The following is a 27,545-nucleotide window of genomic DNA, read 5'->3' as shown; positions in this document are numbered from 1 at the left end:
TATATATAGTATATACTTTTAGGGTTAGGGTTAGGGTTAGGGTTTATGGCTATATATAGTACGTACACTTAGGATTATGGTTTATAGCTATATATAGTATATGCACTTAGGGTTAGGGTTTAATTTTATGATTAGGTTTTAGTTTTAATTTAGGGTTTAATATAGTATATATACTTAGTGTTAAGGTTTAATTTTAGGGTTAGGGTTTAGTTTTAATTTATAGTTTACGGTTTAGTTTTAGAGCTTAGGGTTTAGCTATATGTACAGTACATACACTTAGGGCTGCATGGGTTTGTATTTTTGTTTACGTGGTTAAATTATATAAATATATATATAATTATAATATAATTTTTTTTATTAAATACAATGATTGGACACGTGTACTTAGTACACGTGTCCAATTGTTTGGCCAGGACAGCTGTGCGGGAGTTCTCCTGCGCGCCACCTGGCCGGATACTGCGAATTATATATATATATATATAAATTATTTAAAATTCAAATAATATATTATTTTATAAAATATATATATATATATATATATATATATATATATATATATATATATATATATATATATATATATATATATATATATATATATATATATATATATATATATATATATATATATATATATATATATATTTTCGAAATGGAAGCTACCCATTTCTGAGTTTTTTTTTTTCTCTCTCTCTCTCTCTCTCTCTCTCTCTCTCTCTCTCTCACAGCCACACCGGCCAGCTCCCCGGCCACTGCGCGTCTACCCTTTCTGCCGGTGACATGCCCTCTCTCCAGCTCTCTCTGCTCGGTTCTTGCTCTCTCTCTCTCTCTCTCTCTCTCTCTCTCTCTCTCTAATATCTCGCTCTATCTCTCTCTCTCTCTCTCTCTATTTCTCTCTCCCTCTCTATCTCTCTTTACCTGTCTAAACTCCGGCCGGCCACCACTTAGGGTAAGGGTTCAGTACCCTCTCTGGCCCTTTTTTTTTTTCTCTCTCTCTACCTCTCTCTCTCTCTCTCTCTCTCTCTCTCTCTCTCTCTCTCTCTCTCTCTCTCTCTCTCTCTCTCTCTCTCTCTCTCTCTCTCTCTCCCTCTCTGTAATGTAATGTTTGTTTTTTTTTTTTTTTTTTTAATTTTTTCTGTTAGTATTAATTTTTTCCTCCCAAAAAATGCAGGTACAAAAAATACAAGAACCATATATTACACCACAAAGTACAGGATTGTGAGAAATTTTCAAATTTTGTTTCCTTCATTTTTTTGCTATAATAAATTTCATACATTTTACTGTATTTGTTTATATATTTTTCTTAATTGTTTATCATTCCAGTATTACTATATATTGTTGAGTTTGTATATATATTGTTGTGTCATTTTTTTGGTTTTGCTGTGGTTGATTATTATGCATGGGAAATATGCATGCGTACAGTTTTATGTTTTTTGGTGATATATTTTACCATTTACAAATTTGTGTTGTTATTATCATTTTTGGCAATTATCATATTTTGGTTTTTGGGAATTCTAAAAAACCGAAATATGGAAAAATGACTCATAAAAATGGTCCTCATATACAAAATCACTTTTTAAAAATAAAATTATAGAATTGTTTAAAATAAAATTGAAACAAGTATATCGTACTATTTCAACATTTTTGGCTATAGAGAGAAAAATAAAATTGAAGGAACCCTTTTTGGTAATTTCTTACAAAAACCATTTTAGAACAAACTCCATATCATTTTATAATAAAATGACCGTATCCGACAATTTCAACCAAAATTAAAATCAATAATTAATGAAAAAAAAACCTTTTAAACCCTTAAAACAAAACAAAAACCCTAACCCTAAAAAAAAGACAAAAACTCTAAACCCTTAAGAAAAAACTAAAACCCTAACCCTAAAAACAAAACAAAAACTCTAAACCCTTAATAAAAAACTAAAACCCTAACCCTAAAAACAAAACAAAAACTCTAAACCCTTAAGAAAAAAACTAAACCCTAACCCTAAACCTTAAACCGTAAACCATAAACCCTAAAAAAATACAAAAACCCTAAACCTATAACAAAAAAAAAGAAGAAAGCCCTAACCCTAAACCCTAAACACTAAAAAAAAACCAAAAAATCCTAAACCCTAAACCTACAAAAAAAAACCCAAAAACTATAAACCCTTAAAAAAAAAAGAATTACAAAAACCATAAACCCTTAAGAAAAAATGCAAGCGATTGGGCCGAACACGCTCGGAAGATGGAAGAAATGCAAGCGGAGCTACGGGCTGAGCGAGAGAGGAATGACGCGTTGGAGCAGCGCATGCGACAGTTTGACGCCATGGAGTAGCGCATGCGACAATTCGAGGTCTTCATGTCCTCAATGGGAGTATCACAACCATGTCTTGGTGCTCAGTCTTCACCTGCAAACGTAGGTAGTACGTCGTCTGTTAGTAGTGCATCTGCATGTATGATTTATATTGTTTATAGGACAAAATTAATTTTAATTTGTTTTCATTACCCCTTTAATTTTGCAAGTAATATTATATACTTTAATTGTCTATATTACTTGCAGGTAATGCGACAACGGTTGGTATGTTGTTGCTTATTGGACGACGGCTGAGCCAGCACTCCCATGTCGCTACACCTTCGCCCGCTACACCATCCCTTGCGCAGCAATCGCCGATTGGCGAAAACACACCTGTGACGGTACCTCGTGCTCCGCAGGAACGCCCTTCGGATTTGTAGATATTTTGTATAATTATTTTTTGTTATTAACGAATATGTTTATTTTTTGTAATTATTTTTTGTTTGTAAAGATTTGCGTAGTTAACAAATACGTTATTAATTATTGGTTTGTGTAATTTGATTTTGTGATATTTTTGGGTAAAATAAATATTGCGTTATTTGTGGTCAGAAATAAGAAAATTAAAAAAAAAAAAAAATTAATTAATTAACCCAAACAAATTTAAAAAAACAATAACAAAACTAAATTGAAAAACAAATTTTTAAAAAAAAATTCAAATTGTATTTTTTATTTAATTCTTTAATTGTATTTTTAATTTAATTTAAAATTACAATTAAAGAATTAAATAAAAAATACAATTTTAATTTTTTTTTTAAAAAAAAAAATAGACACGTGTATCTTCATACACGTGTCTGATAAAATACACGTATCTGTCAGTCAGACACGTGTACAAGAGTACACGTGGCCAGGTGGCCATGAGTATTTGAATACACGTGGCTGACAGTCAGACACGTGTATTCAAAAACACGTGTCTGATTTGCCACGTGTATTAGTATACACGCAGCAATTTGGTCAGTTAGTCACTTTCAGATCCAACACGAGCCTCACACGTGGCCATGCACACGTGGAGAACAGTTTGCCACGTGTACTGTGTCCGAACACGTGGCAAACTGTAAGTGGCCAAATGCCTCTATTTTTGTGTGAAAGCATGGAAACATACTAAGCGATGTGGTAACATTCATCCTCGACTTGTAAAAGGGTACCATTCATCCTCGACTTGTGAAAGGGTACCATTCATCCTTGACTTATAAAAGGTGGAAACATACTAAGCGATGTGGTACCATTCATCCTTGACTTGTAAAAGGGTACCATTCATCCTTAACTTATAAAAGGTGGAAACATACTAAGCGATGTGGTACCATTTATCTTGGACTTGTAAAAGGGTATACCATTCATCCTTGACTTGTAAAAGGTGGAAACATACTAAGCGATGTGGTAGCATTCATCTTCGACTTGTAAAAGGGTATACCATTGACTTATAAAAGGTGGAAACATACTAAGCGATGTGGTACCATTCATCCTCGACTTATAATTTTTGTTTGTTGATTGAATGAGGATGCCGCCCCTACCTCACATCTTATCATGGACCACCTTGATTGTCTCTTTCCGGAGAGAGAGCCAAATGATTGAAACAACTCCCCCCCTGTTTGGTAAACATGCATTGTGGGAGAAATTTTATTTTATTTTTTTATGGAAAAGTGAACAAATTTTGTTTTGTAGTGGGTTTTTTTTAAGTTAAATAATAATAATAATAATAAATTATTAATGTGACAAAAAAAGTAAAACAAATTTAGAATATTTTGAAGTTAATTTTTTTTGGGAGAAGTTTGAAATTGATGTGATGTGCTTGTTGGGATTAAGATAAGACAATAATTAACGGAATTATTTATTGTGGAAGAGTTAATATAAAGAGAAATGATATTTACACAACAAATTTACATAATTTTTACACAACACACTCACATAAGGTGAGACCCATGTGAGTGTGACTCATCACATTGGTTTCACTCCATGTAAGTGTGTTATATAAAAGTTTGTATAAATCTTGTTTTGTAAGAACTTTGATCTAGATAGATGATTTTGACGATTTAAAATCATTTTGTGTAAGTAGGTTCTAGGTGTACACTCTTAGGGCTCGTTTGGGTGTACGATTTTTTTGTATTATATTCTACTATTTTTTATTATATTTAAAATTGTGAATACCAATAAAATTTGTTTTTTAAAATCATGTTTGGATGGTTTAACAAACCTGAGACAAAAATTATAGAAAGTTAGATAAAACTTTGAGTAAAATTTTAATTACAAAAAATAAAAAAATAAAAAAATCCAAACATGTTGAAAAATAATTAAATATAATAATAATAAAAAACAAGTATTACCCAAACATACCCTTACTTACTATAGCAGTACGAATCTCCATCCGTAAAGTTGTGGTGTACAACTTACAAATGAAAAGAGGGAAATGAGTACTGTACGGAAAAGCAATTTTAGTAGCTCATAACATTATGAAATAAATCCTATTTACCAAAATCAGTGAAAAGCGAAAAAATAAGAATGAAGTAAATAGTAAAAAAAAAAAAAAAAAAAATTACAAATACAGAAATTTATATGGTTCACCACTAAAAGCTATGTCGACCGAGTTGTAGCGAGGTATCACCATTTGTTAAGAAATAATACAAAAAAACGTCAATCACGCATAGGCTAGTAAGCCTCAGAAAAAATCCATTTAAACCATCTAGCACTTTCAACATTGAACCGAGTCGGATGCAAACCAAATCCCACATATATAGCCTAGCTAACACAGAAGGGAAAGGGTAGAAATATTTTTAGAAGAAGAGCTTTAGGATGTAATAGATATTTATACTACCATATATCACTTCAATTATCAAAATCACGAACTCAAATACGTCAGAGAAAAAAATTTACAGTAAGAATAGTAAATTACCCTCATCTTGAATCTTCAATGATTTTGACTAGGGTTGCTAAAACTATCCAAGAGAATTTAAATATGCATTGGAATGCAAACATCTAAACTTTCATTGATGAGAAATAATTCTGTACTATTATTTTTGTTTTGTGGGAAAATTGTAATTTTCTCAAATTACTACCCAAATTGTAATTTTTTCTTTAAACTTTAAAATGTTACAATTAACCACCCAAATTATCTAGTCTTTTTTTTTTTGAGCAAGTAAAAGTGTTTGGTAATTTGGGGTCAATTGGAACTTTTTACAATTAGGAGAGAACGTTATAATTAAATTGGTTAGTAATTTGAGGAGGATAAATATAATTTTTTTCCCCCTTTTTTTTTTTTTTTTTTTTTTTTTTTTTTTTTAATAAGGGCAGGTGAAAAAAACAAGTAAAATATTGCGTAAGATAGAATTAAATAATTAAGGTAATTGACAGCGGACCATTGTATTATTTTTCAATTATCTCTCTTAATCATAATTAATCTTGTTTGCTAATTCAATAAAGGAAGGTCCAATGCCGCTTCAAACGTACTGTTTTTTTTTTTTGCTTCGAGGTTTCTATTCCTTTTCCTCCATAAACAAGAATCACAAGATATTATAATCCTTAGGCATGATCAGCATGTTCAGTATTTTATTTTTTATTTTTTTTTAAAAAAAAATTAATCTTTTGACTTCTCGGAGAAGAGATATATATATATACACACATGAGAACCAATTACACCAAGAAATAAAAAAACACAAAAACCAATTACACCAAGAAATAAAAAAACACAAAAAGGCCTGGGCAACTCAAAAATAAACTTAAGAAAGTAAGTACGCAAGGGTAATGCTTTCGAAGATGCAGACCATTTAGCTTGAGGCATGGATGTCATAAAGCCGGAGTCACCATTAAAGGTAATTTGACAAGTGTATTGAGTCATAAGGACCCAAATACAAAAACAGGGGTGAACATGGGGAGAGGGGTACAACAAAAAAGCTCAGAAATACATAAAAAAAAAAAAAAATACATCACAAACAGCAGCACTTGTATGGGTTGGGTGGGAGCCGTTCCTGGAGGCGTGTGAGAACCACGCGCCGCCCAAGGGCGGCCTCTCAACAACTGGGAAAACTGGAATCATTTGGAGCCGCCGAGGGCTGAAGCGGATGGTGGAGGAGGAGGCAGGCGTGAGCTCCTCACATTGGTTGTTAAGAACAACGCTCGGGCGCGTGGGAAGCACCCGCTGACATCTAGGTGGCGATGGAGGTAGAGAAGACATCGGTGGACACTTGAGACTCTGGAGAACCCGTTGGCAAGGAGCATGTCTTGAAAGAGAGGATGGAAGTGTGAAGATCTAAGTCCAAAAAACCAAAACCAAACACTAAACGAAAAAATCTTCAAAACATGGTGGGTGATGGGGGATAGTGTGACGTCCCACATCGCCTGGGAATAAGGATGTGCTTATATGTATAAATGCACCCTTTTATGACACAACGCGTTTTAAAGCCGTGATGGCCATGAACCGATCAGAACTCCGCAGTTAAGCGTGCTGCTGCGAGAACAATCCCAAGATGGGTGACCTCTTGGGAAGTTCTGTTTGGGGAGCCAAAAGCGGACAATATTGTGTCATTGGGGGTGGGTCGTGACAAATGGTATCAGAGCCATTGCCCAGCCTGAGATGGTGGGAGCGTGCACAAGCCCAATGAGGGACGCCAGCGGGGACGCTGGGTCCAAAGAGGGGGTGATTGTGACGTCCCACATCGCCTGAGAATGAGGATGTGCTTATATGTATAAATGCACCCTTTATAACACAACGCGTTTTAAAGCCGTGATGGCCATGAACCGATCAGAACTCCGCAGTTAAGCGTGCTGCTGCGAGAGCAATCCCAGGATGGGTGACCTCCTGGGAAGTTCTGTTTGGGGAGCCAAAAGCGGACAATATTGTGTCATTGGGGGTGGGTCATGATAGATAGGCCGAAGAAAACGCATATATATATATATATTTGTATTTGTAAACAAAGACAAACCCTAACCCAGCCCTAAGTGTATGTATTGTACATAGTGCTAAACCCTAAGCCCTAAAACGTTTTAGGGTTTATATAAACACTAACCCTAAAACTAAACCCTAACCCTAAAACTAAATCCTAAACACTTAAACTAAATCCTAACCCTAAGTATATATACTACATATATAAATTTTTTAAAGTGAATAATTTAAAAATGTATATATATAGTATATATAATTTACAACGTCACAAACTATATAATATTTTGTGTAAATTTAAAATACAACATATATATATATATATATATTTGTAAAACGCAAATTCGAACCCTAACCCTAAGAGTATGTACTATACATAGTACTAATTAAGCCCTAAGCCCTAAAGCATAAACCCTAACCCAAAAACTAAACCGTAAACCTTAACCCTAAAACTAAACCCTAACCCTAAGTATATATACTATATATAGCACTACCCTAGGGTACGTTAGAGTTCAATAAATATTTATATACCCATAAAAATTATATATGTTGAAATATATAAAGTAATATTAATTTTTTAATATGAATAATTTTAAAACACACACATATATAGTACATAAAAGCAAACTCGTACTATATATACGTATGCATACTATATATAGCACAAATATAAGGTTAAGATGGTATATAAATATTATATGTACAATATAAGGAACTAAACCCTTAAACCCTAAGTATACTATTTATATATAGCACAGAACCTTAAAACCTAACCCTAAGTGTACATACTATATATAGCCATAAACCCTAAGGTTAGGGTATATACGAGTCATTATGTATGTATATAGTTTCTAAATCGCTTACGTGCATTATGCATGTATATAGTATTAATTATAGGTTTTCTATTTTATATATATATATATATATATTTGTACAATATACTTATAGCACTAAACTGGGGTTAGAGTTTTATTAGTAAAATATACCATTAACACTTATATATGTATATGTATTATGTATATATATATATATAATATACAAGGACTTATATGAGATTTGACTAAATGAGGAGAGTTGAAATAAATTAGTACTACATTGTTGAAGTATAAAATATAAAAATTTATTTATAGTACATCCACAAATGTAAACTATAACCCTAATTAGGGTTATGGTTTACTTATATTATATAAGGAACTAAACCCGTAAGCCCTAAGTATACTATTAACATATAGCACATAACCCTAAAACCTAACCATAAGTGTATATACTATATATAGCCATAAACCCTAACTATATATATATAACACAAATCTAAGGTTATGGTATATACGAGTCATTATGCAGGTATATAGTTTCTAAACTGCTTACGTGCATTATGCATGTATATAGTATTAATTATAGGTTTTCTATTTATATATATATATATATATATATATTTTGTACAAGGATTGTTAAGGCGATGGTGTACAAAACTAAACCCTAATTTGGTGCTATATATATGAGTCTTGCTACACAGGGGACGGTCATCCGTCCCTTGTGAGCCTTTTATAATATAATAATAATTTTTTATTAAAAAGTAAGCTTTGATGTCACATCAAAGGTTACTTTTTAATAAAAAATTATTATTTTATTATAAATGGATGATGGGGGACGAATGAGTGTCCCCCATCAAGCATTTCCCTATATATATATATATATATATATATATATATATATATATATGACACCAAATTAGGGTTTAGTTTTGTACAATATGCATATAGCATTGAACTAGGGTTAGAGTTCTATTAGTAAAATATACCATTAACACTTGTATATGTATGTGTGTGTGTGTAATATACAAGGACTTATACGAGATTTGACTAAATGAGGAGAGTTGAAATAAATTAGTACTACATTGTTAAAGTATAAAATATAAAAATTTATTTATAGTACGTCCACAAATGTAAACCATAACCCTAATTAAGGTTATGGTTTACTTATAAATATACTATATAAGGAACTAAACCCGTAAACCCTATGTATACTATTATATATATATATAGCACAGATTTAAGGTTAGAGTATATACGAGTCATTATGCATGTATATAGTTTTTAAACCGCTTACGTGCATTATGCATGTATATAATATTAATTATAGGTTTTCTATTTTTTTATATATATATTTTTTTGTACAAGAATTGTTAAGGCGATGGTGTACAAAACTAAATCTTAATTTGGTGCTATATACTATATATATAGCACCAAATTAAGGTTTAGTTTTGTACAATATGCATATAGCACAAAACTAGAGTTAGGGTTCTATTAGTAAAATATACCATTAACACTTGTGTGTGTGTGTGTGTGTGTATATATATATATATATATATATATATATATATATATATATAATATACAATGACTTATACGAGATTTGACAAAATGAGGAGAGTTGAAATAAAGTAGTACTAAATTGTTAAAGAATAAAATATAAAAATTTATTTATAGTACGTGATAAGTCTTGAATTATTTGATTCAAGACCCATTAATTTGCATTTGTTAGACCTAGTTTGTGTTGTACATATAACGTTTTGTTATAGTTTTGTATTATGTCTTATTTTCAGGTCTTAGTTGAAATCTAGTTCAAAACACTTGAATTAGACTTGAAAATACATCAAGGGCAATTTGGTCATTTCTAAAGTTCAAGGTTGATCCTGAAAAGATGAAAAATCGTCCAAGGCATTTCAATCGATCGATTATTTGTACAGTCAATAATTCGATCGATCGACATTCAGTCGACCCAACTTCGATCGATCCAGATGCGATCGATTGATTCTCAGCATAAAAAATCAATCGATCGATCGATCGACTTCGCGTCTTGCAGAAGGTCCAGATATTTCAAAATCTTTGTGTGATCCAAATCAAAAGTTAAGTTCTATGGGCAAAAATGGACGCCGAACTGCTCTGAATACTTGGCTAGAATTAACTCTTGTAATCTTTTTGTAAATCCAATTCTCTATTTATATGAGAATTATGATTTAGGTTTAGGCTATGCACCTTTTGAGGGTTTCGGATTTTCTCAGGTGTATCACTTTAATTTCTTGTGCCTTAGTTTACTTTGATGCAACTCTCTGGGTTGAAATCCACAGAGCTTAATTCCTTGGTATTTATTCTTTAAATTTCATATTCTTAGCTTAGTTTATTTTTCTTTTCCTTTCTTTTCTTGTAATCCAAATTTTAAGTTCAATATAGTTGTTGCTCTTCAATTTTCTAGCTTATTCTTTACTGTTTTCATTAATTTTCATGTTTAGATTAGATTCAATTATGCCTAGCTAAACTCTTTCTTAGGGTTTGATCAAAATCTCTTCCAAAGTCAAAATCTCTTCCAAAGTCATGGGGTGTTCTTGATGTTCTTGAGATTTTCTTGATATGTTTGATGATTGTGTAAGACTAGAGGATTATAAAACCCATGCTAAAATGTTTTGTCTTCAATATTCCAATCCATTTATTCATGAAAAAGAGTTATGCTTGTCTATGAGTTTTCTTAGATTCATGAATAAAATCAATATTTTTGAAAGAGAATGATGTCTTGTGCAATGGTTCTATTTGACATGATGCATATTTACCTATTAGAGTCACCTTATAGGGTATGCTAGGGAACACCGGTCATTTCACACCTTTGGTAGTCTAAAATGCTTTTCAATTGTAGAATAACTTTTACATGGAATAGATCGGTGTAAAACTAAGATACCTTATCATTGTGGCCTAACTAGGGTTTTCACGTATTGTAAATACTTGTTAGGATGTTTTATAGAGTAATAAGCTAGGGAGCATTATTCACCCCACACAGTGGCGGAGCCAAGATTTTTGTTGAGGGGGTCAAGATTTTTTTTTTGATAAATTAAAATAACAAAAAGTTAATAAAAAATATAACTAACACAATAAATAAATAATTCAACAAAATTTAATTATCGCTTAAAATATATAAATGTAACTTACAATTTCTTTTGTCACTTTTTTAAACCCTTGAGTAACAAACGAGTTTCCTCCTACATGTAGCATCTTCTAAAATATTGTATTCTAGCCAATTAACATATTCTATAAACCATGCTGGATTAAAACGACATAAAGTTTTTTCAAATAATGTTTTTGGAAAATCATGATTATGTTGACAAGTTTTTTTTGTGGATATGCTCTTCGAATTTGATCTCTATCACTTAAATGATAACCATAAATTTGTTTTCATAAGCAAAGATCTCCTAGCAGATTTACTAAATCTACCTCAACATGAGCTCGTTTAGAATTTAATTAGAGTTCAATGAAATCATTGTTGTTCTCCCTAATCGCATGTAACTACAATTATATCTTTCATACAATTAAAATATGTAACAAAAAGTTTATGTATATATTCATAAACAATTAATTTAAAATAACAATTTAAATATAAAAACTTAATCAATGTAAAAATTTAATTACATAACTCTCAAGCTTTAAAACAAAATAGTTAAATAATTAATTTGAATTGTTGAAGGCTTCAAGTAGAAAGTAACTGTCGGAAGGAATCTCAAATTGTAGAATTGTTGATGGCTTTTTTTCTTTTCTTTTCTTTAAAAAAAAAAATAAAAATTATCGGCATCCTACTTCCTCAAATTAGAGTAAAATGAATGGACATATATGGCCAAAGGCTAGCCTTTAAAACTCAATACCCAGCTTTTTGAAACAAACGTCGCATACTGAGAAAAAGCTCCAAAAGAAAAAAAAAAAAATAAATAAAAAATTCAGTTGGTGTTGATGTAATGAAATTAATGATGTTGTCATTATTGTCAAACTTGAAAAGAAGTCCCATTAAAACTTTTTACTTTAGAAGTAGATGTGTCCTCCTCTACTCCACAGAAATTGCCTTCTTTAACGAGTCTCATCCTTTATCTTTTTTCTTTTGAGTGAAGGGTTAAACGAACGCAACGTTTTATTAAAAACAAACTGGTGCGTTTTTATCAAGGCAAAAAACATATGCCTATACGTCTTCATCCTTATCTTCTTCAACCTTTGGGCTGTGGTGATTGGTTTTAGGTTAAAAAAACTAGTGAAAAAATGGCATAACGTGGTGTGACTCATGAAGCTTGATCATCTTGAAAAAAATTTGCCCCTTAATGAGTTTTTGAGGGGGCCAACTAAGACTTTCGAAAAAAAAAATTCAAGATTAGAGAAAATTTTTGGGAGGTGAGGTGGGGGGGGGGGGGGGGGGGGGCATTTGACCCCTCTCGACCCCCCCTCCCTCCATCCGCCCCTGACCCTACACCTTTTGTAGTGTAAACGTGTGCTTTATTATTTCGTCTTAACGAAAGTGTTTTCATGTCGAGGTCGTCGTAATAGTTGAATCCCATTACGCGCTCATATCATGCATGTTAGGAAGATCCATTTAGACTTTAAGTATTCCATTGGTTGAGGATTGGATGAGATCATTAACCTAAGTTTCTCTTAAATTTGTTTGCATTTTCCGTTTTTCTTCACTTTACTCATTGTAACTTCAATTTTACAACTTTACTTTTGTTTTTATTTTTAAGATTAAGTTAACTACGCTCTTTAAATATCTCGTTATGCAAAACAACCCCCCAATTTCTGTGGTTCGATAATCCTTACTATAGTACAATTGATTCGTACTATTGCGAGTGGTAAAACATATAAATTTAAAATTCACGTAGTCGAAACGACTATCAGTACGTCCACAAATGTAAACCCTAATTCTAATTAGGGTTAGGGTTTACTTATAAGTATACTATATAAGGAACTAAACTCTAAATGTGCTATTTATATATAGCACAGAATCCTAAAATCTAACCCTAAATGTATATATTATATATAGCCATAAACCTTAAGGTTATGGTATATACGAGTCATTATGTAGGTATATAGTTTTTAAACCGCTTACGTGCATTATGCATGTATATAACATTAATTGTAGGTTTTTTATTTTATATATATATTTGTACAAGGATTTTTAAGGCGATGGAATACAAAACTAAACCCTATATATAGCACCAAATTAGGGTTTAGTTTTGTACAATATGCATATAGCACTAAACTAGAGTTAGGGTTCTATTAGTAAAATATACCATTAACACTTGTATATGTATATGTATATGTATTATGTATATATATATAATATACAAGGACTTATACGAGATTTGACTAAATGAGGAGAGTTGAAATAAAGTAGTGCTAAATTGAAAGTATAAAATATAAAAATTTATTTATAGTACGTCCACAAATGTAAACCCTAACCCTAATTAGGATTATGGTTTACTTATAAGTATACTATATAAGGAACTAAACCCGTAAGCCTTAAGTATACTATTTACATATAGCACATAATCCTAAAACTTAATCCTAAGTGTATATACTATATATAGTCATAAACCCTAACTATATATATATATATACACACATACTATATATAGCACAAATCTAAGGTTAAGGTATATATGAGTCATTATGCATGTATATAGTAATAATTATAATTTTTTTTTAAAAAAAATAAATAAATAAATACAAGGATTTATATGCATAGTGTACAAAACTAAACCCTAATTTGGTTAAGGATCAAAATTTAAATACAAGCAACAATATATATATATATATATAAAATCCAATAGTTGGCCATGTGGCATATTGACACGTGGCGGACATATGGCCATGTGTCCAAAATCCACATGGCTATGTGGCCACGTGCATTTGATCAAGTGGCCATGTGGCCACATGCCCTAATCCACGTGGTTGATTTTGGCCACGTGGATTTCAGACACGCGGCCACATGGTCGCATCCCATAATTAAACGTGTCCACATGCCACATGTATTAATCCACGTGACCATGTGGCCACATGTAATTAATACACGTTACGATATGACCACGTGGAGGCGTTACACGCGGAAATATTGCCACGTGCACTAAATACATGTGGCTAGAAGGCTATTTCGTCTTTTCTGCTACATCTTGCCACGTGATCATTATGACACGTGGCTATCTGGCCGCGTGGCTACAGTAACGGCTATTGTAGCCATGTGGCGAATACCTAGTTTTTTTGTAGTGAGATGATTTGACTATTGAATAAGGAAAAGTTTAACTTATAATCTTTGAACTTTTATCCATTTTGAAAGAAGGTACCTAAACTTTAAAACGTCTTAATTCAGGGTATCCATTTTTCAGAAAGTTTCAATCTCAGTCCTCATTTTTGCCAGGAAGATTATTATTCGTCTCTAAGGCTAGTTTTTTACTCGTCTCTCTCGAGAAAACCCTAGCCGCCAGGGGGGCTCTCGTTTTGCTAGTTTGAGGAGGGGGGCTTGCCCCCCCTACCCTCTGTTTGTTTTCGACCCTCTATTCGTTTTTGTCCAGTGTTGGGCTGCTATCTTTTCTTCTCTCTCGGTGTTGTTCTATGACACCAAGAGGAGAATGTCTTATTTTCTAATCCTTCTGAGGATTGGGAGTTTGAAGTGTTCAATCTACTGTTGGGTTGTATGGGTAAGGTGCCAGTGGCCACCCATTGGAAGAAAACGTGTCACCCGATATTTTTGGCTCGGTTTTCAAGCTGCATCTTTGAAACCATATCTATGCTTTCCCGCCAGTCTCTGTATGACACGCGCCTACCCATGGCGTTCGCCGTCATCCTCGATCTGCCTCTATCGCCAACGGGCACACTTTCCACGGCCATTCGCGCACTGGAGCGTGGTCTGCACGAGCTAGTGAGTGCTCCTCACTCGTTGGCGCGTGATGGCCCCACCATTTCTTTCAGTTCGCGGTTGGCGGTTCCCGAAGGTTTCAATGGTTTCTTTGATGGTGAGAGGTCTTCTGGTGAGAGCGCGTGGTCTTCACACGCCGTCACAGGCGACTCCCTGTGGTCATCTCAGTCGGTTAATTAGTGTTGTTTTTGTTTTTGTTCTGTTGTTACCCTTTACAGCCTGTCCTGGTAGACTTTAGATATAAACTGGACTGTAATGGCTATTTTTAGATCAGAATCTGCACTCTCTTATCTCCTCTAGTGGAACTCATATGTAAAGAGAGGCCTTTACTATTGTCCATATGCTTAGGCAGTTGCTCCCAAGTCAGGATCCAGTCTCTGACTTGTTTTTAGAGAGTCTTTGTACCTCTAATCACTGTCACTGGCCATTTGGGTCTCATATTATAATGAATGATTTATTTGATAAAAAATAAATAAATCTCAGTCATCTGTTAGAATTTTCCGTTAAATTTTGTCAACATTTTCAAAATACTCCTCATTTTTTTTTAGGAAAAAAGAAAAGAAAAAAATTGCTAGGATTTAGGTGTTGGTTAGAATTTAACAGAATTTACAAAAATACCTATGCTTGAATCTTTGAAAAAATTTATAATTTTTTTTAAAAAAAATAAATAAACTTGGGTATTTTGAAAATTTTGATAGGATTTAACAGAAAATTCTAACGGAGAACTAAGATTGAAATTTTCTGAAAATGAATACCCTAAATTGAGACGTTTTAAAGTTTAGGTACCTTTTTTCAAAATGAATAAAAGTTCAGGGGTTATAAGTGAAATTCTCTCATTAAATAATTGATATGTATAAATACGTTATTACTTATGTCTGTAAGTCCCTTGTAATACAATTAGTGATACTCAAAGGCCCATAAAAAAAAACCTCTTGGCTTAGTTTTATTTGCTTTAATTTCTTCTCGTGACTAGCATATAGTTTTCTCTCTCTCTCTTTTTCACTCTTTTTTTGGTGGTCTTTTAGATGAGTAAGTTTTCGGTTGAAAGAGAAGGAATGGAATGTGGTTAATTTCCAATGGAATGTGTCGTCTTTTGAGCTTCTTTTCTAGTCATTTTACCTATATTAATTGCACCGTTGGTCCCTGTGGTATGCCATAATTATTTTTCACTCCCTATGGTTTAAAAAGTGCATGGAAGGTCCTTGTGGTATGCAATAATTACAAATTGATCCCTCACGTCAAATTCTGTTAAAATTTTTAACAAATTCTGTCAAATACCACGTCAGCGCCACATGTTCTTTTTTTTTTTTTTTATGGTGACATGTGGCGTTGACGTGGTATTTGACGGAATCTGTTAAAAATTTTAACAGAATTTGACGTCAGAGATCGATTTGTAATTATTGCAGACCACAAGGACCTCCCATGCACTTTTTAAACCATAGGGAGTGAAAAATAATTATGGTATATCACAGGGACCAACGATGAAATTATTCATATTCTTAAACTTGAAAACTCTTTAAACTACGACATGTTTTTTACTACAACTTTTTAAGTTAGCGTGAGAACATTAATTAATTGATGAATCACATATGATTTTCCTTTCATCATGCAGCTGGTTGTATAATTAATAGAGCCTTATACGTATTAAGAAAATTATGAGGATACTATATATGTTATATATACCATTTTCCTTTGTCCGTTTGTAAGGCGGCAAAGTGTCAAACTAAGAAAATGAGATGGGGATTGAATCATTCTACGCCACCATTGACTTGAAGTTCTATCACGTACGTTTTTTCTTTCTTCATATATTTAATTTCCACCCTTATTTTTTTTTTTAATTATTATTATTATCTCTAAAAGGAATATATGGACCATAGCGTACGTTGTTCAAGAAAGAAATTTAAACATGTGATCTAGGAATACTGAAAAGTCTCATCTAAATGGATATGGTTGGATTAATGGGATTAGTTGTTTTTAAGAAACATCTATGATGAACAGATTTTTTTCACAGTCGGGCTGGATAAATAGACTCTAGAAAAGTAAGAAGAAGGTCATTGAAAAAACACTAGTAGCTTGCTTCAATAACTAAGTCAGTAAAAAATTCTAAGAAAACAGTGAAATAAAAAAAGTTTTGAGCTAAAAAAATGAAATTACTTTTTATTTTTATTTTTAATGTAAAACTCTTTAGAGGTGGTTCTTGATGATCTTTCTGACTGTTTGCAAGTAATAGGCTTGTTTAATTTGGGTGGCCCTTAACTATTTATTTCCCAACTCTATATAAAAAAACTATAGGGGACAAAAAAGAAACAAGAAGAAAAGCCAAAAATAACTTCATTTTCATTATTTATTTATCCCAATATTCTATTGAATCAATCCACATAGATAATATAATATCCTTCTAACTCAATGAGGATAAAATCAAAAAATTTAGTTTGACGATTATTTCATTTGAGCCTCATTTCCCAACACGTGCAAACGACTTAACAAAAGCGCGTATGAATAACATGATCATATTTCTCAATGTCCCCGTTTCTACAGATTACGTGCGCCAATCAGCCACCATAACTCCTATAAAACCCTAACACGCGCGTACGAGCTTCTCTAAAGCCTAACCACGTACATACAACTTAAATATCTCCCACAAAGATGTTGAAACCACAGCTAACCCAACAGTCGCTGTACTCCACCCAAACCCCCTTCCTACAACACTTCAAGCCGTTCATCCATGGCCATGGCAATGGCAATGGCAATGCTTCACTTCCAATCTCAAGGCAATCATTCCACAAAATGAACAAAAGTGTTCCAGTCGGCTTCATTCCCGGCAACATAAAAGCTGTGGCAAGCTCTACCGAGAAGGCCACTTCTGTTAAAGCCATTGTAACTGTGCAATTTACTGTTGGTGGCTTCCTCTCAAACCTTGGGATAGCCCGAGGGCTTGATGATATAAGAGACTTACTTTGTAAAAGTGTACTCCAATTGGAGCTTGTTAGCACCGAGCTTGATCCTAGTAAGTACCCATTCAAGAAAATTATACCGCAACGTACAATTTAACTATATATATATATATATTCATCAAAAACAAAAAACGAAGAACGGTTTAATTTCAGTTTTTTCCCTCCATTTTGATGTATAAATCTGAAGTTTAATTGGTTTGATTTTTCGAATTTATACTTTGGTATGAAAATTTGATTCCAGCTATCAATATATATATATATATATGATCAGTTACTATTTCTTCGACTCACACTTCTCTCAAAAAATCTTCAAACTAGATTGGGGTTAATTAGTACCTTCACAGGAGGCCGGGCTCTACTGAGGATTACCTCCAACTTCATTCAGCAGTCTTTTAGAGTATATTTTAATTTACTTTATTCGGATTATGAATCCCGCAGCTATATATTTTGGGTATTATATTTTGTTTTCTTCATCAATTTTTTAACTGTTGTGAAAAATAACTTTCGAGAATTAATTCATTTATTAAACAATAATGGATTGGTTTGATAACCTTTTTTTTGTTAGACAGTATGTTTTATGTCTTAATTTGAAAAAATATTCTGATATAACATAAATGTAAAAATAATTTTTTAATTTTTATTTTTTATAGAATGTTTTATGTTTAAAATTGTTTGCTAATATTTTTACTTTAGTTGGTAGAAACGAGAAAAATGGAAGAGATCTTAATATTTCAAGGGATAATTGCACTACTGGTCCCTGTGGTATGCCATAATTATTTTTCACTCCCTATAGTTTAAAACGTTTATAGGAGGTCCTTATGGTTAACAATAATTACAAATCGATCCCGGGAGTCAAATTCCGTCAAAATTTTTAACATATTTCGTCAAATGCCACGTCAGCGCCACATCAGCGCCATGTGGCCACCCACCCCTAATTTGCTCCCCTTTTTTATTTTTATTTAAATAAGTATATTTATATATTTTTTGATAAATTTATACTTTTTTATTAAGATGGACAGGTGTCGCCAATAAGATAGCGACATGTGGCGTTGACGTGACATTTAACGAAATCTGTTAAAAATTTTGACGGAACTTGACTCCAGGGATCGATTTGTAATTATTGCTAACTACAAGGACCTCCGATGAACTTTTTAAACCATAGGAAGTGAAAAATAATTATAGCATACCATAAGAACCAATGGTATAATTATCCTAAATTTCAATCTTAAAAGAGTCGTAGGTACACACATGCATTTGATAACCCATATTTTTAAGATCGAGGAGGTTTCTGTATTTTGATTAGCAAAGGTTTGACATGACATAAAGTCGAAAGGGGTTTCGAATTTTTTTTTTGAGTGTTATGTAGGAAAATTAAATTGTTTTTAATGTTTTCAACTTTTTTTTGATAAAAAGAAAAAAATGAAAATGAAAATGAGGAGGTTTATTAACAATCAAGCCCGTAATTTCAATTTTCTCTTTGAACAGATTATAATTAAACTTATGATTTTGAGTCTTCAACCTTGCTAATTATTGAGAAAGAAAAAGATTATTAGCAACCAACTCACTCATCGAAGCGGTACAATTAAGAATATAATATCTCCACCACTCGACACAAAGATTAATTAGAGTTGTTTTGTTTTATTTTTATTTTCTCGATCAGTACACAGTTTGACCTCGTCACCAATATTGTAATTAGTACTGTACATGTGTGTTTATTTATGTCTATGTACGTCGGAGAAAGTGAGAGAAAAAGATATATCATATCGCCAGCAACCAACTTGTGAGTTTTCAAACCAGCACGGCTAGGCAGTACTGAAATGAGAGGGCATGCATCTAGTACCGGTCCTTCTCATGGTCTTCTCGTTAGGATGGATAATGCTAAAAATACAACTTTACTTAATTATTACATAATTTTAAAGCACATTAGAATAAGACCTACAAAATAGTTGACTCTAGCCAGTTGTACATGAATCAGGGTCGGCTAAGATATATAGGCAAAGTTGAAAATGTCAATGGTCCCGGCCATGTGGCTAGGATATACAGGCAAAGTTGAAAATGACTATGGTCCCGGCCAGTTTGTCCGAGAAAGCTAGGCTAGGTTTTAGTTAAGTACCAATTAAGGAAGGAGGACATGAATAAATGCAATATGTTTGTACGTGCCCAATGGGCTATGGGCATATGGCTATGGAAGTATGGATTAGTGTAAACTGTGCATGTTAATTAATGTATTTGTGTATTTTGAAGGGACGGGATTAGAGAAAGAGACAATTAAAGGGTACGCACACAGGACATGCGAAGCGGAGAAATACGAGTCAAGTTTTGAAGTTCCAGCAGATTTCGGGGAGGTTGGGGCCATTTTGGTGGAGAATGAGCACCGCAAGGAGATGTTCATCAAGGATATTAAACTCAATGGCTTACCTAATGGTCTCGTTCATATAATCTGTGATTCATGGGTTCATTCAAGGCATGACGATCCCCAGAAGAGGGTCTTCTTTGCAAACAAGGTCAGCCTGCAGCCTCCTCCTCCAAGCTTTAATTACCTCTTTTTTTCTAATTACTTGCGCGCGATGTTATATATATATATATATATATATATATATGAACACGCATGCATGCTATGTGATATGTTGCCAATCATGATATAATTATGGACTCTTTTTTTTTTTTTAATTAAACAAAAAATTACAAAATCATCAAAATGAGTTGGGTCTGATTTTTTTTATTTTTTTTTTTAAAATAATAATTATGCCAAAAAAAAATTTTTGGGCGGCATCATACGACGATATGTCATATGAGGATGAGTCTAATCAACAATGATTCGCTATATCAGTGATGTGACAATTTTGCTTTTATTTATCTTTAAGTACAAAGGAGGAGGGCCATTAAATTAATGTTGGGCTTTGATTCATGTACGAATGATTTTTCATCTAATGTTATAAATCTAGAAGATTAAAGATGATGAAAAATATGGTTTTTGTTTTTAGAGTTGGGTTTTCTTCTTCTTCTTCTTTTTTTTTTTTTTTTTTTGATAACTTGTCGCTAAATGATATGGAATTGATATTAGGTGCTAATATGAAATATGATTTTTCCCTCTCTTTTTTAATGTTATGCAGCCTATTTCTAAATGAAGTTTTAATTAAGTGTTCATGTACGTGCAAGGGTTAATTGAGGCGGGTCCGGTAATTTAGCCCACACAATAGGTTTCACCCTATTGTGTTTTGGAGTTGTACAATAGTTGAGTAGAGGTTGTAATTTTAACATTTTCCTTAGATCGATGTCATATCTGAGTGCAAAAAAATAGGACAAGCATCCTCTTTCATTTGAATAGTATATTTTTAGGAGTAAAAATAATACATTCACATTTTTATGGAATATGAAAGTACATTTTTATCCCTAAAAATGTACTAACCGGAGAGGTTCCTCTCCATTAGGATCCAAATGCCAAAAAAAAGTTGAAAGTACTGTCGTGATCTGAGTGTCAAGCCTATGAGTAATGATATATATAAATAAAATTATTTTATAACTTTTAATACGTGTCATTATATAATTAGAGAAAATTATATAATGACACGTATAATTTTAATTTTTTTTGCCCACTTTATCATTTTCTTCGTTGAAAATTTTGCCCAATTGCAAAGTGATTTTCTCTTGAACAAAGCTTTAATTAATAAAACTTGTAGTAATTATGGCACGTTCATGATGACGATTCTGTGTGAGTAAAAGAAATTAAAGAAAGAAAAAAACATACCTAACAATTTTCTTCTCAATCTTCTTTCACCCTCGATAACACGTCGCAGTAATCTAAATAAATTGATCTAATTAAGATTTTATGTAGGTAATTGTAAACGCTTCTGACTTTGGCATGCATTCACGTACTGTATGGTCCAGCTAGCGCAGGAAATTTCTCAAGTTTTTTTTTTTTTTTTTTTTTTTGAAATTCAAAATTGGTCCCCTTCGAAATGGAATATGTCCTCTCAACCACTCAATGCATGCACTTATCCTTCGAAGCAAATAAGATTCCGCATGAATTGATTCTTTTATTTTTATTTTTATTTTTTTAAGCCTTTAACCTAACCAACTTATAGAATAATTCAAAGCCAATTAATCCACCATTTTTTTTTAAGCCTTTTATGGGAAATAAATAAAATAAAATCACATGCATATCATAATTTTTATTTTTTATTTTAGATTTTGAAACTATCGTTTGATTTGTGTGAAGCAGTCATATTTGCCATTCCAGACACCAAGTGGGCTGAGGAGGCTTAGAGAAGAAGAGCTTGTGAATTTGCGAGGCAATGGGCAAGGAGAACGCAAGACCTTTGAGAGGGTGTACGATTACGATGTGTACAACGATCTTGGAGATCCTGATAGTAGTGCTGATCTTAAACGACCCGTGCTCGGCAGCAAAGACCACCCCTATCCTAGACGTTGTCGGACTGGATGGGCGCGCTCTAAAACAGGTGTCATATTATTAGTACAAACTTAATAATTTTAAAGACTTAACTACGATATCAAACACTTAATTATATTTTTAAAATTCCAAACCCTTACTTAACAAGGAAGACGATAATTGTGAGTCCCATGCAAGCAATTGTGTGGCTGTAAGATAAAGCATATGGATATGGTAGAGCTTAATATATTATCATCTCTGTGATCTGATAGTGATCAATGAGGTGACAAGGAAGCCGTAGTAGCTCGATTGCAGTCGACGCTGGGTCCATCTAGTGCATGCATCCAATTGTTGAGAGAATTTTCTAATTTAGGCCCCGTTTAATAACCCCCTTCCCTCCCTCTTCCCTTATTTTCATCTCTTCCAAAAAACATTAACTTCAAAATATTCTTAATCTTTTTTACTTTTTATATCACATCAACAATTTTTTATTATTATTTAAATAAAAAAATTCACTACAATACAAAATTTTTCCACTTTTTCATATAAATTATTTTTACTTTATATCATATCAATCACTTTTTACTTTCGTTCAACAAAAAAATTCCCCCTTAAGGAGAGGGGAGGGGAGGTTAATCTCCTTGTATATGGCAAGTTAAACATACGATGTTGAATTTGTTTTGTCCTTTTTGTCACATTGTCGTCACCTTCTCGATCATCAGTGGTTGATGTGATAATTTAAGGTATTATAAATTTTAATAGATTCATTTACAAAAATTGATACCATAGTTTATAATTTATAAAATAAATAATAAAAAAAAATGGTAAACTAACTTTTTTCTTTCATTATTATACTAATTATAAACTTTCACGTCAATTTGTATATTGTAGAGTTTGTTTGGATGTGAGAGTTTTTTTATATTGTTTTGAATTGTTTTTAAAATTGTGAATATTAAAAAAAAAATTGAAATTATGTTTGAATGTTTTAGAGGGTAGAAAACAAAACTAAGAAAAGTAAAATCAAAACTGAAAATAAAAAATAAAAATAAAAAAACTCAAAAACCTAAAACTAAAAAAATAATAATATAAGGGGTGGTTTTCGAACTATATACTCCAAGTGTTTGGAGGTAGTTGGGCCAAAAATTGTTTGAGAGTGGCTCTCGGCCACCCCAGGTGTCTGAGGGTGGCTTGGTTTAGATATTCTTTTATTGCCCCCCCCTTTTTTTTTGTCTTTTTATCTTTTTGAGATGTGCTACATATTCTTTTATTGTTTTTCTTTTGTCTTCCCATTTTAAAAAATTATTATTAGATCTGTGGAGTTCATATGAGAAATTCATATGAACTCCACGGATCTAATAATGATTTTTAAAAGTGAGAGCAATAGGATGGGAGAAGATTAATAGGAGGAAAGGAATATTTCCCTTCTAAAAATAAGTAAAAATAGTTGAAAATAATAGGGGACCCAAATTTAAGTATCCTTACTCTATTCATAAAATAGGGTTGTGCCGGAGCCCATGGTCCATATATGGTCGTCTTGTTTTGAAAGACATGAGACGCCTATGCATAGGTTTTTTTTTTATTATTATTATTATTTTTTTATCAATTTCCTAGGGTTAGGGAAAAAAAAATAAAGAACAAATAAAAATATATAAAAGAACATAAGAGTAATTCTGTAATTATAGGCATTCATGCATTTCAACTGCTTTGTTCATATAGATCCATCGTCGGAGAAAAGAAGCAGCAGCGTCTATGTTCCCCGGGATGAGAGCTTCTCGGAAGTAAAGCAGATAACGTTCTCAGTCAACACAGTATACTCGGTGTTGCATGCATTGATACCGTCGTTGGAGACGGCAATCATCGACGCTGATCTCGGATTCCCGAACTTCACGGCAATCGATTTGCTTTTTAACGAGGGGGTTAAATTGCATTCCCTTAAAAACCAAAACATACAGTTCCTCCGCACCCTCCTGCCCACGCTACTCAAGGCTTTCTCTTATTTAAGAAAAAATGTGTTGCAGTTTGAGACTCCGAAGACAATGGATAGTGAGAAAACAACATATTCATTAAACTTAATTTACGCTTAATCGATCATCTCTTTATGCTCTTCTCTCTAAATGGTTGTTTTTTGCGCGCGCATGCAGGAGACAAATTCTTTTGGTTTAGGGATGCCGAATTTGGTAGGCAGACTCTTGCTGGTCTCAATCCCTACAGCATACAGTTGATCACGGTATGATTTTTGGACATTTAATATTATGAAAGCAGTGACCATAAATGGAGGCCAAGTCTATATATATATAAATGAATTCTTAAATCTTTGGTCTAAACACAAAAGTACGATATGCACCTTCTCGATACTAAAAATTTGTATGAAAATTCTGCAGGAATGGCCATTGAAGAGTAAACTCGACCCAAAGATCTACGGCCCGCCAGAATCAGCAATCACTACAGAAATGATTCAACGAGAGATCGGTGGTTTAATGAGCGTCAAGGAGGTAAAACAATATCATATATATATATATATATATATATATAAAAATATATATATAACTTATAAATGGTAATTATTATGGAGTATGTAAGATCCTCTCCATCTGAAATGAAAGGGATAATATTCATTTTATGGTATTCAACGTTGACCTTTAATTTGTTTAAAAAAAATTTGTGTCATTTGTGTACGTACAGGCCATAAAGCAGAAGAAGTTATTCATTCTAGATTACCATGACCTATTGTTACCATTTGTGAGCAAAGTGAGAGAGATTAAAGGGACAACTTTGTATGGATCACGGACGGTGTTCTTCCTAACCCCCGATGAAACCTTAAGGCCGTTGGCCATTGAGCTGACTCGGCCACCAATCGATGGGAAGCCACAGTGGAAAGAGATTCACATGCCTTCTTGTGACGCTACAGGTATCTGGCTATGGAGGCTTGCAAAAGCTCACGTTCTTGCCCATGACTCTGGTTATCACCAACTTGTTAGCCATTGGTATATATGCTCGATCCGTTTCTAAATTTTGCTTAGCATTTGTTCTCATCTATACCCTGCAAGGTGTCGGTGTACCAATGACTATATATACTTATACCAATTTAGAAGGTGTCGGTGTACCAGAGATTTTTAATCTAAATTTTGCTTAGCATTTGTTCTCATCTAAATTTTGCTTAGCTTAATTACCAATGACTATATATATATATATTAACATGGAAGTTTTCATCTCTTTTGTAGGCTAAGAACTCATTGTGCTGCAGAACCTTATATAATTGCGACAAATAGGCAACTCAGTGTGGTGCACCCTATCTATAGACTGCTGCACCCTCATTTCCGGTACACTATGGAGATTAACGCTCTCGCTCGAGAAGCACTTATTAATGGAGGAGGGATCATTGAGTCCTCATTCTCACCTGGAAAATACTCCATGGAGTTGAGCTCCGCTGCTTATGACCAGCAGTGGCAGTTCAACTTGGAGGCATTACCAGCTGACTTGATTAACAGGTGATTTGATAACTAAACCTTTTTATGACAGGTCGTTAAATTATTACTTATCCTAAAATTTAAACTTATAAAAATAATAAATTTAAGATAAATCCAAGAAATTAACCATAATTATCATATAATGCTGATTAACTGTCACATCTGATCCAAGGGATAGTTCAGACCCATATATTAACATTGTAAAATAATTGTGGGATACAAATATAGTTTCTAACATTACTCTAAATTTAATTATTTATGGCATGTTTGAGTTTTTGAAATCTAAATTAAATTATAATTTACAGTGTGAATTTTGAGAAAAATAAAGTTAAAAAAGATGTTTAGATGGTTTAACTTCTTAAGATAAAATTAAAAAAAAAGTTAAATCGAATCTGATTTGTTTTTAAAAAAATTGTGAATACCAATAGAATTTGTTTTTGAAAAACAATGCACCCAAACATCCCATTAATCAATACCAGCCTCATGTGTGAGTTCAAACTCTCATTTAATAAATAGGGCTTAACACATGAAATATTTAACTAAGATGAGATGAATTGACGAAGACAACGTTTGAACTTATGACCTTAAATATTTACTTTAATACTATATTAAATCATTATTTATCCTAAAAGCTGAACCTAATAAAAAAAAATATAAATAATCATTTAAATTATATTATTACGTTATTCTCCATGGTGAAGACCAATATATATATGTTCACTAACTTGTTGATTTTGCTACTTGCTAGGGGAATGGCTGTTGAAGATCCAACTGCTCCGCATGGCCTAAAGCTCACAATTGAGGATTACCCCTTTGCCAATGACGGCCTCGTCCTTTGGGACGCAATAAAAGATTGGGTGAGTGACTATGTCAACCACTATTACCCGAACCCAAGGCTGATAGAGTCTGATCAGGAGCTACAAGCATGGTGGACAGAAATCCGAACAGTAGGCCATGCTGACAAAAAGGATGAACCATGGTGGCCGGTTCTCAAGACCCCAAAAGACCTGATCGAAATCATCACAACGATTGTATGGGTGACATCTGGTCACCATGCAGCCGTGAACTTTGGACAATACACTTACGCAGGTTATTTCCCTAACCGGCCTACCATTGCTAGAACCAATATGCCCAATGAAGACCCTTCTGAAGAATTTTGGAAAAACTTCTGCCAAAAGCCTGAAGGTGCACTCTTACAATGCTTTCCTTCACAAATTCAAGCGACAAGAGTGATGGCTGTTTTGGACATACTATCAAATCATTCTCCAGAGGAGGAGTATCTAGGGGAGACAATAGAGCCTGCTTGGGCTGAAGACCCGATCATTAAGGCGGCCTTTGAAAGGTTTAACGGGAGGTTACTTAAGCTTGAAGGGACTGTTGATGAGAGGAATGCCAACAAGGACTTGAAGAACAGAAACGGAGCTGGGGTTGTGCCATATGAGCTTTTGAAGCCATTCTCGACGCCTGGAGTGACTGGGAAGGGTGTTCCCTATAGCATTTCCATTTGAAGCTGAAACTAATGTGTATTTCCAGAACGTATATCAATCGTATCAGATGACCATATTAGGAGAAATAAGAACATGTATTGCTTGATATTTCAATGGGATGAACCAGATGATCTTTTTCTTTTGGGTTAATCACCTTTTTAGTCCCTGAGTTTTCACAACTTTATTTTTTAGTCCATGAATTTCAAAAGGCACCACAAATAGAACATCAATTTTAGGAAAAGACTGAATTGGTACTTCGGTTAAGTTTTCCGTCTAAAAACTAACGGTTCGCTACGTGTCAACTTTTGAAGTTGACACGTGAC

General features: G+C 33.1%; 1 protein-coding gene across 1 annotated transcript; it reads left to right on the top strand.

The window, feature by feature from the left end:
- Positions 1 to 17,543: 17,543 nt before the first annotated feature.
- Positions 17,544 to 27,336, top strand: LOC133877380 (linoleate 13S-lipoxygenase 2-1, chloroplastic-like). The gene is made up of 9 exons (XM_062315656.1): positions 17,544 to 17,931; positions 20,123 to 20,382; positions 22,101 to 22,338; positions 23,985 to 24,311; positions 24,410 to 24,495; positions 24,650 to 24,760; positions 24,951 to 25,252; positions 25,490 to 25,756; positions 26,484 to 27,336. The coding sequence occupies exons 1-9, from the start codon at positions 17,571 to 17,573 to the stop codon at positions 27,241 to 27,243; spliced, it is 2,712 nt and encodes a 903-aa protein (XP_062171640.1). The 5' UTR covers positions 17,544 to 17,570; the 3' UTR covers positions 27,244 to 27,336.
- The last annotated feature ends 209 nt before the right edge of the window (positions 27,337 to 27,545 follow it).

The sequence above is a fragment of the Alnus glutinosa genome, chromosome 9, assembly GCF_958979055.1.
Source record: "Alnus glutinosa chromosome 9, dhAlnGlut1.1, whole genome shotgun sequence".
NCBI classification, from domain to species: Eukaryota; Viridiplantae; Streptophyta; class Magnoliopsida; order Fagales; family Betulaceae; genus Alnus; species Alnus glutinosa.
Note: the sequence above shows the minus strand (reverse complement) of the source record. Positions and strands in the feature narration are given on the sequence as shown.